Source organism: Rhyacophila brunnea, unplaced genomic scaffold (assembly GCF_057557595.1).
Source record: "Rhyacophila brunnea isolate RB1 unplaced genomic scaffold, BYU_Rbru_1.0 scaffold_13, whole genome shotgun sequence".
In the NCBI taxonomy this organism is placed as follows: domain Eukaryota; kingdom Metazoa; phylum Arthropoda; class Insecta; order Trichoptera; family Rhyacophilidae; genus Rhyacophila; species Rhyacophila brunnea.
In genome coordinates, this window is record NW_028232785.1 from 40,552,339 (window position 1) to 40,567,458 (window position 15,120).

At 36.2% G+C, this 15,120-nt stretch overlaps 1 protein-coding gene and 1 long non-coding RNA gene across 2 annotated transcripts; one reads left to right on the plus strand and one right to left on the minus strand.

Annotated features, from left to right (window-relative positions):
- The first annotated feature begins 693 nt into the window (after nucleotides 1-693).
- LOC147077523 (uncharacterized) lies at nucleotides 694-1,459 on the plus strand. Its single transcript, XR_015069479.1, has 2 exons — nucleotides 694-1,010; nucleotides 1,205-1,459. It is a non-coding gene; the product is annotated as an uncharacterized LOC147077523 (long non-coding RNA).
- Nucleotides 1,460-6,317: 4,858 nt separating this feature from the next.
- LOC147077524 (uncharacterized) lies at nucleotides 6,318-15,000 on the minus strand. The gene is made up of 2 exons (XM_085940862.1): nucleotides 14,921-15,000; nucleotides 6,318-10,675 (listed from the first exon to the last, which is right to left on the minus strand). The coding sequence occupies exon 2, from the start codon at nucleotides 9,111-9,113 to the stop codon at nucleotides 8,595-8,597; it is 519 nt and encodes a 172-aa protein (XP_085796988.1). The 5' UTR covers nucleotides 9,114-10,675; nucleotides 14,921-15,000; the 3' UTR covers nucleotides 6,318-8,594.
- Nucleotides 15,001-15,120: the final 120 nt, after the last annotated feature.

Below are 15,120 nucleotides of genomic sequence, written 5' to 3' on the forward strand. Positions count from 1 at the left end.
ATTGAGCGTCGCTTGGGGGCGGCAGTTACTCGAAGGGCGGCAAACCGAAAAGAATCGTTTGATATATATAGAAAGAGCTACCTAATCTTTGTAACAACGAAAATAGCTTTCCATTAAAAAAATCACTCACTGATTGGAAACAAAATGTACTTATTAACTAACATAAAAATTTTAACAGGACTGTAATTTTTTGTCAGGTTTGCGATGTTTAGTTTACTTCCGTCGCCTTTCGACGTCCATGGTGACCATTGACGACACGTGCAGATTAATTAGAAGTTAATTCCTCAAGACACAGCAAATTAATGTATCGCAAAAATGACACGTAAAAGCCTTTGCATTACCAACGTCAAAAAAATACCACATTTAAAAAATATTTATAAATTTAATTTTGTATGTTTTAGTGGTAAGTATATATTTTATTAGTAATGTATCCCATATAACATATTTTTTAGACATTGGTGTCATGAAAGGATGATAAAAATTACTGTATAATAAAATGGGGCGGCAATTTGACGCTGCCTAGGGGCGGCATTTTGTCTAGGGACGTCACTGTTCGTCAGATCCGAGACGGAGGAGCGACATTGGCCCTGGCTCAGCCAAATGCTACGGAACGCCCAAAACAAAAAGATAAGTGAAGAAGCCTATATCGTAATGTTTATTTAGAATTAGTATCATTTGCACATTTTTTTAAAATCAATAATGATGGATAATGTTTGTTCTCAGTTGTTTTGTAGTTGCATTTTGCATCTATCACTTTTTTCTTCATTGAATATTTGCGATAATTGACATATTACGGAGTGAGTTATTATTTGTTCATTTATTTTTATAGTTAACATGTTGGAACGGTGGCCGTTGCAGCCTCCCATCACATCCAACTGGACATGGCTCGGCTGCGTGCTACATATGCATCAATGGATTCTCAAGCGAGTCCGGTTTTACATCGTCCACTCGAGGCGCAGGAGCGACATTGGCCCTGGCTCAGCCAAATGCTACGGAACGTCCAAAAAAAAGTAAATGAAGAAGCCTATATCATGTTTATTTAGAATTAGTATCATTTGTACATTTTTTAAAAATCTAATACTGATGGATAAATTTTTTTTACATGCATTTTGTGTGTGTCTTCATTTTAGTTCTTTCAATAATTACGATAATTAATATTATTTCGGAGTGATTTATTATTTGTTTTTTACTTTTACTTTTATAGTAAATATGGAACAGCCATCGATGCAGTCTCCCATCACATCCAACTAGACATGGCTCGGCTGACAGCGGACTTGACGTTAGAAGATGCAAGAAGACAGGCGAGCAATAGTGATTAAAATAATTGTAGTGTTTTCAGTGATCAGTTATAATTTATTATAATATAAAACAAACGGCTCTCATGTAGGAAAGCCTACCTGTCAAATTTCATAGACAACTACAGAAAAATATCTATCGTGTTGTTGTTATAATATATAGTGAAATCATGTCCTTATTAATGTGCCGCATAGATCCTTAGTTACAAAGGCAAAATATAATATAAATATTTAAATGATGTTCCAAGAAGGATTAAATTTTATTCATCGTAAATGATTATTATATTATGCCGTGGTTGTCTATGAAATCTGATGGGTAGGCTTTCCTACATGAGAGCGAAACATAGTTTAATAATGTTTCCATTTATTTTTTTAATACTCGTATCAGTTAAACAAACTACTTACTCAACAATAATGTTTATAATATTTAATTTCATGAATGTTAATATTTTACTTGATAACTGTTACTATACTTATTGATTTTAAATTTTATAAATAAATGTGTGTAATTTATATAATTGCCTTTTATTTATTTCGTTTCCCATGCCTGAATATGAAAATAAATTCAAATTTGGTGGGCTTTTTAATTTTATTTCAAAGCCTTTACCATAGATGGTGCTGTTTTAGTGGGAATACTTTTGTTAGCCTCTTTCGAATCTATTTACGTATATTATCTATGCTTCCGACTGCTTTTAAATAAAAGAAAAAATCTCACTTGACAATTGAGTGAGTGATACAGTCGCTACAAAAGGAACTTTCATACTAACTCTCTTACACTCATACATCTTTCACGACCATCTCTTTCAAACTTAAAAAACAAAATCTTACATATTATTGCAAACTATTTCTTTTTATCCAGACAGCCAAGTGATACGTCATAAGCCTTTCATATTTTGTTAATTGACTATGTGACCAAGCTGCACGCTTAGGCCTACAAAACTTTATTCCGGCTCCCCATTGAAGACGGGAATTCCAGGAGTATGCCAGTACCAACTGTCAATCTGACGTTTAATCGCTTGTTTACGTAAGGAATTGCAAATGGCCAACAGAAATAAATTCGCTGCTTGATCATTTATCAAGTTTATTATTTAAATAATCATCAGATAACTTACAAATATGGAAAAACACAAAATATCAGTAGATTTCTTGAATTTTGAAAAAATCAAAAATTCAGTATATTAGCAACATCAGCAGATCTACTGAAATTTCAGTAGACATTTCAACGATGTCGCATGATGAAAAGCGAAAATAGCATAGATAATAATACATAACCATCAATTTGAGGTTGTCAACCGGTTCACATACCTGGGTTCCAATATTACAGAAGAGAACGAGGAACTGGAAGAAATAAAAGGCCGAATAACCACTGCAAATAAATCGTACTACTCATTGCTGCCCATATTCAAATCCAGAAACGTCCACAGAGAAACTAAGACCCGGCTCTATAAAACCGTCATACGCACAGTCGTTGCATACGGGTGCGAGTCATGGACGCTAAATATGAAAGCAGCTGAAATGGTGGACTGCTTTGAGAGAAAGTGCCTGAGGCGGATATACGGACCCATGAATGATGGTGGGGACTGGAGTATTAGGTACAATACGGAACTATACCGCTTATACCAAGATTCAAAACTCCACCTTCATAAAACTCCAGAGGCTAAACTGGGCAGGCCATGTCCAGCGCATGCTTAAGTCACGGGTACCGAAGAAGATCCTCGAAAGAACCCAGGGGGAAAATGGCCAGTGGGAAAGCCACGCACACGATGGGGTGATGATGTTACAAAAGATGCCAACCAGCTGCTAAAAATCAGGAACTGGAAAAGACATGCGGCGGACCGTTCCGGCTGAAGGACGGCGGTGGAAGAGGCCAGGGCTCGACTTGAGCTGTAGCGCCATCGAAGAAGAAGAAGAATAATACATAATAATATACCAGATTAAAAAAAACCAAGTGGTATTTTCCAAAATCATTAGGTTGCTTTTAAAACTGGCAATTATTGTATGTATGGTTTTATAGTAAACAAAAAATGGTTATTTGTATGATGAAAATCATCTGAAAGCTAATCCCGTATTCAAACCTGTCATAACATATTATGTTAGATAGACACCAACACAAATTTTGTCATTGACAGCGAACCAATCGAACGTGTGACCCAGGAGCGCCTTTCTCAAAATGAGATGCCTCCTTAGCATTCGAGACCTTAACCTAGGTCTGAGACTGCGTATGGTACGTTATTATGATCTCTCAATTCTTTTCTATGGTATGGAAGCATGGACGATAAATCAAGAGATGTCACGGAGACTTCAAGCTTTCGAGATGTGGCTGTATAGACGCATCCTCAAAATTCCTTAGACTGACCGGGTGATAAATGTTGACGTTCTCAAACGAATGGGGAAGAACCGAGAAGTTCTACGTAGTATCAATACCAGGAAACTACAGTACCTCGGCCATATTATGAGAGGACACAAGTACAGCGTTCCCCAACTTGTCATTCAAGGAAAGATCAATGAGAAGCAGAGGATGGCGCCGCATTTCGTGGCTTAAGAACCTTCGTGATTGGTACAAGTGAAGCTCCACTGAACTGTTCCGGGTAGCAGACGATAAAGATAAGATCACCTTGGTGGTGGCCGACCTCCGCTAGGGGATGGCACATTAAGAAGAAGATTATTATGTTACATTGAAGCTTTGGGATGTGAACACTTTGAAAAGATGTTGAAACACATTATTAATATCTAGAAAATTGATTCCATTGTTCCACTGTTCATTGATAATATATTCGCAGGGATAGTTGTCGCTAAAACATTAGGTATAAATAATAAAAAATGGCGACAACTCCAGTATCTAGCTAATTTATTTCAATAGCGGCTCGCTGACGGCACGACTGGAATCTCTCAGTTTCAAAACGTCTGCGACTGAAACCGAAGAGACGCGACTAGTCTCCCGGTCTCGCAGTTTCCAGTCACCCATAAAACAGTGGTACCAACCAGTGGCGGCTCCTCTAATACCATGCAAGTGCTACGCACTGCCTGCATTTTTGAAGAAATCGCTCAACTTTTCATTGTTATTCATATGTGTATCACTCACTTAGCGAAGTAGAACATGTAGCAATATTATGAACAATACTTCGTTCATGGGCGCAAAGCGATTGCGATCCAAATAGATTTTCAGTTTGCACAGGATTACAATGAGGTCATTGTATACTTCTTAAACCGTGGTCCAATGTTCCTACGGTAGCGTTGTGTGTAGCATTTTTTACACACTTTCTGATCGGCGCACGAAATTAGGACTCTAGAAACAAAAACGCCAGTTTCTGTTTCATAACAATGTTGGCGAGCTAGTTTTTAAGAATTTCACATTTAAGATTTAATGAATCGCCAAACTTTTACGAAAATACCAACTCTCGCATTTATTTCTAAACCACTCAAATACATTCATATAATAAATCAAAATTCAAAAAAACACAGCAGCACTACATGTGTAGTAGGTCGTAGCTGAATAATAAATAAGAACGATAATATAAGAGAAACATACTTTTAATGACATATAAATACATTAGAAATAAATCTGAGTTCGAATGAACGCTGATTTACAATATAAATATTACCTACGCAATGTTAGTTTATTTTATAATTTCACTTAAATTAATAATAATTTTTCTTTATTGGTATTAAATCATTCAAGTGTTAAGAAATAGAATAAATAAACAAAGACATATTTAATTTATCTTCTGAGAAGTTCGACATTCAAGATAATAATATTAGCTTATTGACACGGTGTCTTCGGTGATTAAGGTAATCATGAGAGACGCTTTACGACCTTTACGTGGCTAAGACAAGAGTGTTCCTGATGCCGCCAAAGAGTGTGACACTTCATACCCTTATGACACAGCCTCAAGGGTTTCGTTGCTATGGCCGGCCCTCCCTCACCCTGCAGCGGTGCTACAAAAGCGACCTACGTGCTGCAGGTCTGACATGGTGGGAGGCGCAAGAGTTGGCGTTGGACCGAGGGAAGTGGCGCGAACTTGTGCTTGCCCTATGCTCCAATGCTGGGTATAGAAGGTAAACCATTGCGCACTACCAAAAAATGCTATTCTGAAGACCACCGGCCGCCATTGGTACCAACATCAGTAGATTCAATGAAAAATCATATTTTCTTACAATAATTGGTAGCACTGAACTGAACAACCAATAACAAGTCAAGACGTCAAAAGTTAAAGATGGGCGACCCGATTTTTAATTTAAAATTCGTGGCAGATGTTGAGAAATACTCCTGCCTGTATAATTACAGGCTGCCAGAATATTCCCGTAAAGATATTACGAAAAAAGCTTAGAATTAAGTAGGAAAGACGATGGGTTTGACAGTTTGAGATTTTTGGTTTCAGTAGTGCCGTGTGTGAAGCATCAGTCACTGACTTCCATCACCAACCAGTTAGTCAGATTTTAGTTTCTGCGTGAGCGGATGGCCAAACATAACAAAAATATTGCAAAACATAACTGAACGCTAAGTCTGAAAAATTAGTCTTCTTCAACACATTATTCAGAATATTTAAGAATGTACCATTCGGCATGTGTGGGTCTAAATTTTTCATCATTTGTATATCACGCAATAAAAGCGAAAAGTTTTCCATAATAACCGACATTACCATGTTATGATACCTTGAATACTGGTCACATTGAGATACTAAATTGGGATTTCTTGAAGAATTGGATTTATACATTACACAGTCCGTGCGGATTAGAGTTTTCCAATGACAAAACAGTGGAGAGGTGAGTATTGTTCTTGGAATCAACCCAATTGTCACCATTACGACGACACAAATTCTTGCGACAGTGGCGCCTAATTGTCCTACCATTGGATTAACATATCAAGTCGCCTAGTTTGATTAATATTATCAAGTCTTTCGGTGGCACAAATTTACGTATACTTTTAAAATTATCAAGCACATTGAGACACTTAGGTTCTCCTTCTTCGCTTGGGTTACTATTTACTCGTTAATTCGTATTTTTTTTTTTTGTTTTGTGATTTTACCGAGGCTTTGATTGCGACTCGCTGTCATATCGCCTCTTCTCTTCTAGAAGGGGATCCGTCGATCAGGTTCTCACTCCTTTTCTGTTTAATAGCTTTATAATTATTTTGCCTAGCTCTTCCGTCTTTCTTTCCTTCTTCTTTAGATGCCAGTGTTTTATGCACCCGAATCGCTAAACATCCGTATCCACCCCCTCTGTATTTTCGATACATCGTGTAATCATTGAATTTCAGAGTCTATTTCAGACCTCAGCCAAGTCTCTGAGATTAATGCTATTGTTATTTTTGTCTTATTGAGTAAAGTTCTATATCATTCTTTTTTTGCTTCATACTTCTGGCATTCCATTGTAAAATCTTAATTTGTTTTTTATTATCCATTTTGTTGCAGAACCTCCCCTAGAATTTTTCCTAAATTTCCTTCTTTGAAGTTTTTGCATACCCAGTCCACTGCTTTAATTATTAGTTGTTGCCAGTCTCCCCCTTTCAGCAAGACTTTCATAATTTCTCCCATCGCATTTTTCATTTTTCTTATTTTTTGTAGGCTTTACGCTACTACTTGTAGCTGTTATTGTTGAGCCTGAAGCTTCTACCACCACTTCTTCTATCTTTTTGTTTTCCTTTATTTTTTGAATTATTTCGTTTTCATCTTTTCCCACGATTTTTTTTGTTTTAATATGTCAGCATAGCTGTTACTTAACATATTTTTCTTTGCTTCCTTGAAAGGTATGTTCATTTTTATCATTGCTTCTTTGCAATTCTTTTCTTCTTGCCACTTCGGGCATTTTTGGCTGTTTGCCGCGTGATTACCTTCGCAATTGATGCACGTAACTTCCTCATTTTTTTCGCAAGTTTTGTGGTTTTCACCGCACTTGGGGCACCTTTCTACTTTACTGCCGCAATTTTTCGCAATGTGCCCATATCGCCAGCATTTGTAGCATTGCATTACCCTGAATACATACGGTTCTACAGCAATAGAGACGCCATATATGTGAATTGTTCTCGGCACTATTTTCTCCCCAAATTTAATACTGACTGACGAGGTCTTCGTAAGCTCTCCTGTATCACTTTTTCTTGTCAACCTCTTAACCCTTAGAGTGCGTATGGCATGTAAACATGCCATAGACTTTATCTCGTATTTTTGACCAAACTAGAAGAGACACTTGTGGATAATATGCTTTAAAAATTAGTTCAAACCTTTAGGTAGACATATCAGGCAACAGATCATAAAAATGTCCAGTAAAACACAAGGAAATATATTTTTGATCGTTATTCAGTCATTTGAATCGCGCGCCATTGCGAAGACGGGTGTACTCGATGCGTCACCAGGGTTATCAAAACAAAACATTGGTCTTGCATCGAAAAGTGTGCATCGATAATATTTTTATTTACCATTTAATTAATTATTACGATTACGTTAGTGTTATGTATTTTTTCTTAGTGATTTGTGATCTCGATAGAAACATTTTGACGATTTGTTTTTAGTATTTTTTGTCATTTTAAATATATGTGAAATAATTATTTCACCCGCCAAAATGTCACTACCATATAATATTATCGAAGAAATAATGCTGGAAAATATTTTATCGACGCACAGCTCTCCAGTAAATTTGTATGGCTTTGTTCATTGTTCCATATTTGATATTTACATTATTATAATGGGTAATAATTTTTATTTTTTATGTGCCACGAAACTGTGTTAGCTCTGTTCACATTCGACAGGCCATTTGTACAATGAAAAAGCCGACGGCGCCTCATAAATTATATTATAATAGTATTTTAGCAGTGCAGTAATTATTTTTAGTGTTTTATTCTCCAAAACATCTTAATGGTAATAAGTAAGTGTCATGATGACAACATTATTATATGGCGACGAGAATAAATATAGGTTCGGAATTTGAAACGGTAATAAAAATTGAGTTTACGACTTACTAAATGTGATAACCCACTGATTATTCCACAAGTGATTTAGTAATAAATCTGTCTAACTCCGGCAGCTCAACTCAGCCCTGTGCATAACAAATACTAACGCGGCGAATTGCTCGGTAGTATGTGTTGAAACCGTGTATGTGAAGAGTGGACGGCCGCCATTTTGAACGCGCGGTCAAAGCTTGGATTTTTTTAGCGTCTTCATTTTCTTCGATTTATTTTAGTGAGAATGTCACGAATATAGTTTATTTCTTGGTGCATTTGGAACAACTGATATACAGTTCATCTAGTAATCTATTTTTTAATTTTTGGAATCGATCTGTTTTAGCTGTAGTGACCGTTTTAACAGATCAGTTGACTGAAAATAAATTCCCGCGAAAATGGCTCGCAGCGAAAGGGTTAAGGTTGGTCACTTTTGCATCACTTTTGATTTCCATTTGCAGTTCTTGGAGATCCATATCAATGTCAACTTTTCTTATTACTCCATAAGAGCAGGAGTCATTCTCTTTAATCACAAAACCGAGATCTTTGAGTTCTCCAGCTTGTTTCACTTTATCTGCTTCTTTTTCGTCTTCTACTTGGATGTACGTCTTTAAATTTTTGTTGTAAATTTTCTGTACTTTAACTCCTGCCTTATGGAGCATCTGCGCTATTTTCAACTTTAATGGTATTTTACTTCCCGTCGCTATCATGACGATGTTTTCGTTTTTCTTTGAAGCAACCCCAGAGACTCTTCTGGGTTTTTTTCCAGAGGTCACAGTCTGCCATTCTTCTTCTTTTTCTCCAATCACTTCCTCTTCCTCTTCATCGTCGTTTCTTTTCTTCTTCGTTTTTTTGGTTTCATTCACGTCCATAGTAGTGTTAACCATTTTAATATTTTTGCCTTTCACGCGGACTTTGAAATCGCGTAACAGTGTGAACAAATAACAGTGTGGACAACCCTTCGCTTCACCACGTTTGGCGCACTAATTGCTCCCGTGCAACAATAATAATTATTATTCACTCTTGCTCACGGTTAATATTAATAATATATTAATTTGTGCAGTATGTATGCACTAAATAATATATACACTGAAAATCTCGGCTGTCATTTTTACCCAATGACATATTAAATGGACAACTCACTTCATACCGGCGCGCACGAGAAATTGTGCATGAAAGTCATTCACAGATGTATAGGTAGATATCACGTGACCATATGACGTTCCGTTTCCATTATGCGATACAAGCTTCGAGAATTTATAGTAATATAACCTTTATTGTAATGGCGTATTAGTGTCATGACTCATTGCGTTAGAAACAGATTCTCGGTTACTTAAGACTTCTCGGAGATTAGACGCAAGTGAGCCCAGCGCATCACAGGCGACTGTCCAATGGTTTCTGTCATTCAATTGCATTGAATAAACATTCATCAGTATCTTAAAATGGCATTTTATAAATAATAAAACACATGAAAAGTGATATCCCATCTTTCTTGGAGTGTTTAGTATATTTTTTTTACAATTTTTAACTAGGGACATTGGCATTTTGTAACACAATAATAACGGTGGAGTAGAAACCTGACAGTCATAAATTTTGTATGGGCAGACCCAGCGGTGTCGCCAGACCGCTTGCAAGCAGAATGTTCATTTGAGCGTAGGATACCGATATTAAAATATGAATTTCGCCATCCGGCAGACCCGACACAAAGTGAGTGTCATTTTATTTTCTAGATGCTTCGTCCATATTAATGTCATTGTTTTCACCTAATAACCTTTCTTTCAGATTTCACTTATTTATATTAAATTCTGGTAACAACAATTTTACTTTCTATTCGACAGGGGCGTTCTACGCAAATGATCAAGTCCGACTGAAGCCGAAATTAAAATGTATTTTTACGGTATCCTCAAAGGGAAAACAGTGAAATTTTATATTAAAATTTCGCTTAGGGGACTGGAGATAACCGATACCACGTTCAGCAAATACAATTAGGGACTCCAAAGCACGAATACGGTCAACCTGATTAAGAATGGCTTCGTTAGACCAATGGCTAGCAATAATTATTGTCTCGATATTGGGACAATTATCAAAAACGTGTATCAATTGTAGTGCCAAACTACATTTAAAAGCACTTCCGATTTCAACAACTTGTAAACAATTAAACAGTACTTTAAACTTATTGAATGAAGTTTTGAACGATGCATCATCCGTAGAATCCACAACAACTTTCCATTTGATGCGACTGCTAGCGACGTCTATCCAGTGCTTGCAAACCGTTGTTGATTTAACAACATCATCAAAAGGTAGGTATGCGAAGACTTTAAATAGCATCTCCAAGGGCAAATCGTTAATATTCATCGTATATTTGGATGGCAATGTATTATCTTGAGCCATTTCAATATTCTTAAATTAATGATGTGGTCATCAATATGGCGTCCAATTTCGGTGAAATCTGTAACAAAACAAACAGAAGATTAGCTACATGATACAATTTAGTAAATAATTCGACAACGGTTATATAACAGGACGGAATTAAATATCTGGTTAAAAATCTTGGGTCTTTTTACTGGTTCTCCGCCACCGGCCGCTGTCATCTGTCAGTGAGCGCAGTGTTGCCAACCGAACTATAATTGAGTCGTATAGTATCAAAAGTAGAACTGTCGCATATATGTCGAAATTGAACTAAGTATGCCACATTATTCTTCGGATCATAATGTATGATTAGCAATATAATATTCGAATTAAAATCATATCTGTGTGGTATAAAATCGTGAAAGAAAATAGGGCTTGGTATCAAAGTTAGAACTGTTCACGTCTTTGGAAACACAAGTAGAACTGTTCGGTTTCGACCAATCACAGAGTTGCCCTAATTGACGTCACAATATGCCCGCTCATACATATCGTTCAGTTGTGACTGTTGACATGCCGTGTTTAAAGTTGAGTTTTTTATGGTTTTTTTTACCAAAACATATAAATATTGATGGCTAGTCCCCTCATGAAGTACCAACCAACACCAGTAATAATAAAGAAAGGTCGCAAGAGAAGCAGAAATCCTGAAAAATGACAGGCAAAAATCGACAAAGTTGGCAGGTCAGTGCGTGTAAAATCCATAGGCGTACCTACATCAAATGTTTTGAAATATTACTTATTAAATATTTTTATTTTATTTTATTTATCCAAGTTTAAACTATTTCAAAAACATACTGCTAATTCTTTTTCATCCTCGGAAGAATGAAACCCCAGTTGAAAATTTTCCTATAAGGATAAACCGCTCCTGTGGGTCTATTCTATACTTATCGAACACTAAATTGATAAATAGTATCAAACTTAGGGTAGGTTTGTATCAAAATATTAGCACTTATTGTAACAATTACACGAAGCTGGTTTTTATTGTTGCAATAAGTGCGATATTTTAACAGCAGCAAGATAGGTGCTGTTAAAATATAGCACTTATTGCAACAATAAATACCAACTTCGTGTAATTGTTACAATAAGTGCTAATATTTTGATACAAACCTACCCTAAGTTTGATAATATTTATCACTTTATCACTTTAGCGGTCGATAAGCATAGAATAGACCCACTGATTCATTAAATAAAGTGGATTTTAGTACAATTGTTTTTATGAAATTTTATTTATATTATTAAAACTAGATTATAACAATGTCCCCCCTCTCCACCAATAAGAATAGTTTCTATAATTATTTGGATTGTTTTTGTTCACTTTTTGTTTGTGTTCTTAAATCTTTTATTTATTTTCTGTGAACTGCTTATTTCATTCCTTTTTTCTTATCGATGACATATTAAGTTTTCTGGGTCCAAATGAAATATGAAGCGTTCAAAACGTTAGGGGAATGTTTTAGTCCAGGTAGAGAATTTATATCGATCAGACTACGGGAAACTAAAGAATGTTATACAAGAAAAATAATAACATTAATACGATTCGTCCATTTACAGTTGCAAAAAGGTTGCCAAGTGAAAGAAGTTTTTGAATAAATTATTAACTAAGCGTAAAATTTACCTAGGTACTCTCCAATTCTATAAAAAAAAACATTTGATGAAAATAACTCCCGGATTAATTTACGAGATTCGGGGGACGTGAACTTAGGTGAAATACAAGATGACATTCTAAATGAACTTATAGTATAGATTTTATTCCGTTATTATTCTTAATACCTAATACACTGGAAAATATGTCCTATTTTCTTTATTATAAAATATGTCATACAATAATATCTCTGTCTCCTTGTATGTTTATGGTTTCATGTTATTTTTTTAATACCCACAATATTTAATCAATTTAAAATTAAAGTATTATAAATTTAATGTAGGTACCTATTAAAGTTGAAATCAATAAATAAAAAAATACATTATTTTTATTATAATGATGTACTGCACTGGTAAATTTTAACTACTTCTTAGTGACGTCATTCACAATTGTTTGGGATCAAATACAGAACGTTACACAACCTTGGTAACAAAGACAGAACTGTATACTATGTGAGTATCAAATGTAGCACTCTTCACTTTTAAAACATGTATATTTAATTATTTACAACAATCAGAATTCTGACATACGTAAATTCTGTTGTGTATTTCTAATTTCTAAAAGTAGAAAAATATTTTATGCTTTTATAAAACTCAAAAATCCAACAAAGCGTTTTTCGTCATTTTCTCGAAACGATGAATAGTGCACAGTTCTACATATGATTCTATACGACTCAATTATAGTACATTTTGATTCGCGTACTATTCGGAAAGTTACATTTTCGTCCGCGTACTATTAAAAAAGTATAGTACGTCAAAAATACCACAATTAAAAAAATGCTGTCGGCACTTTATGAAAACAGTCTATTTAATTGTGCGAATATTCCCCATTGCTTATTTCATTGCTTTTAAAAGTTATCTAGGTAATATTGCGATGTTTAAAGTTCCGTAAAATGTTCGTATTTCAATCACAGCAAATCGTAATAACGTTAAGCGAGGGACGGTGTATAATATAAATAATATAAGATCTCAGTGTGCGATTTTAGTCAATGGACGTGGTTTTGCGTTGTATACCTACTCTAAAAAAACTAACGTGACAGTTAATGACGGCGGCCGGTGTTAGCATTCTTCGGTCGTAAGTGTTATAATTAAGCAGGGCATCGGAATTTCTCGAATTCTCCGTTATGTTTGTTACAAACAAAAAACTTTCATTTTCTCTACACGTCCTATAATTTTTGCCGAAATACTATAATGGCATGGACCGCGTACTATAATTCGATGACAAAAAGATAGCTAAAATTCAAAATGGCGACTGACAGATTACGATGACGGAGAACCAGTAAAAAGCACCAAAATCTTGGCTGCTACACCTAAAACAAGTCTTGTTTGTGTTACATCCGGAATATCTTAAAAGTCTTGGCGGAAACAGGCAAGAAAAAAACGTCACGACCGTCATTCTGAGTGGAGATTTAGACAATGGAAAGGAAACCTTTAAACCCTGGTGCATTTTTACAAACAAGGAAGATTTAAAACCATTCGTGCCTATATGCCATCTACCTATATAGGTAATATAATGCTCAAATGTCAACATGTGAACACACTATGTGACACTGTAAGTCCCAAAGACTACGATGGGCGGGACAAATTGTGGAGAGAATGCCTGAAGTTAGAGCGCCAAGGATCATGACGAAGTGGCTACCCCAACGGAAGAGACCCACAGGCCGTCCAAGAAGGAGATGGGCTGATGCCGTAGAAGTGGACTGGCTTTATATAGGAAGACCCGGTAACTGGAGAAGTGTGGCGAGAGACCGGAGTGAGTGGAGAGCGATTGTGGAGGAGGCCAAATCCCACCCTGGGATGTAGCGCCGTGGAAGAGAGTCAACATGTGAAAAAATGCGTTGTAAGCGTCAATGACATTGAGCTACTTTACAAGCTGCTCGTTGGCGAATTTACAATCTGCTTGTAAACTTGCCCAGTGTCATTATCGAACAAGTTGATTGTAAACAATCTACCGAGAAAAGTTGAAAGCCGGTCAACTTTTACACGCTACACAATGGCGTGTGGGCCTACTGCGTCTGCGCAGCAGAGCGATGGTAGCGACCTCCCAGTAAAAAAATGAACTACTCATTTTGACATTTATGCGTCAATGACATTAACCTACTTTACAAGCTGCTCTTAGGCGACTTTACAATCTGCTTGTAAACTCGCTCAGTGTCATCATCGAACACGCTAACAAGCAGATTATAAACAATCTACCGAGAAAAGTTGAAAGCCGGTCAGCTTTTACATGCTACACGTTGGCGTGTGGGTCTACTGCGCCTGCGCAGTAGAGCGATGGTAGTGACCTCCCGGTAAAAAAACCAACGTCCAATCCGTCCTGTCAAATTAGTACCAAAAATGACGGTTTCAACTGGCTAGCTTGTTGGCTTCTGAGCGAGTGGAAAGTTTTGTGTGTCATCATCACAATCGCAATAGCTGACTCGCCCGCTTTTAAAATCGCCAACATGCAGCTTGTAGAGTAGCTCAATGTCATTGACGCTTTTTAAACGAGTTCCCTGGGTTCAGCATAGAATGACGTGTCCTTTCATATTATTCATACGGCAAAAACAAACGAACGTCTCTACCTAGATAGGTAGGTATATAAAAATGGAGTCGCTGTATATACTTAGTCAAGAGTAATATTATATTAATGAGATTATGTACTACTTACGTGGTTTTTGAAGATTCTATGGAATAACCGAGGCGTAAAAGTATATTAGTCTATGCCGAGGCGCTTTTGACAGCTGATATGTTTCGGCAGCAAGCAATTACAGCAGTGCTGCCACACGTCAATTGTCATGATTTTACAACAAAAAGTAAAAATCACCTAAATTATTAAAAACGTAGCTGACTAGTGACCTAAGAATTTAA

Coding starts and splice junctions, on each gene's coding strand:
- LOC147077524 (XM_085940862.1), bottom strand. CDS start 9,113: ATGGTTAACACTACTATGGACGTGAATGAAACCAAAAAAACGAAGAAG.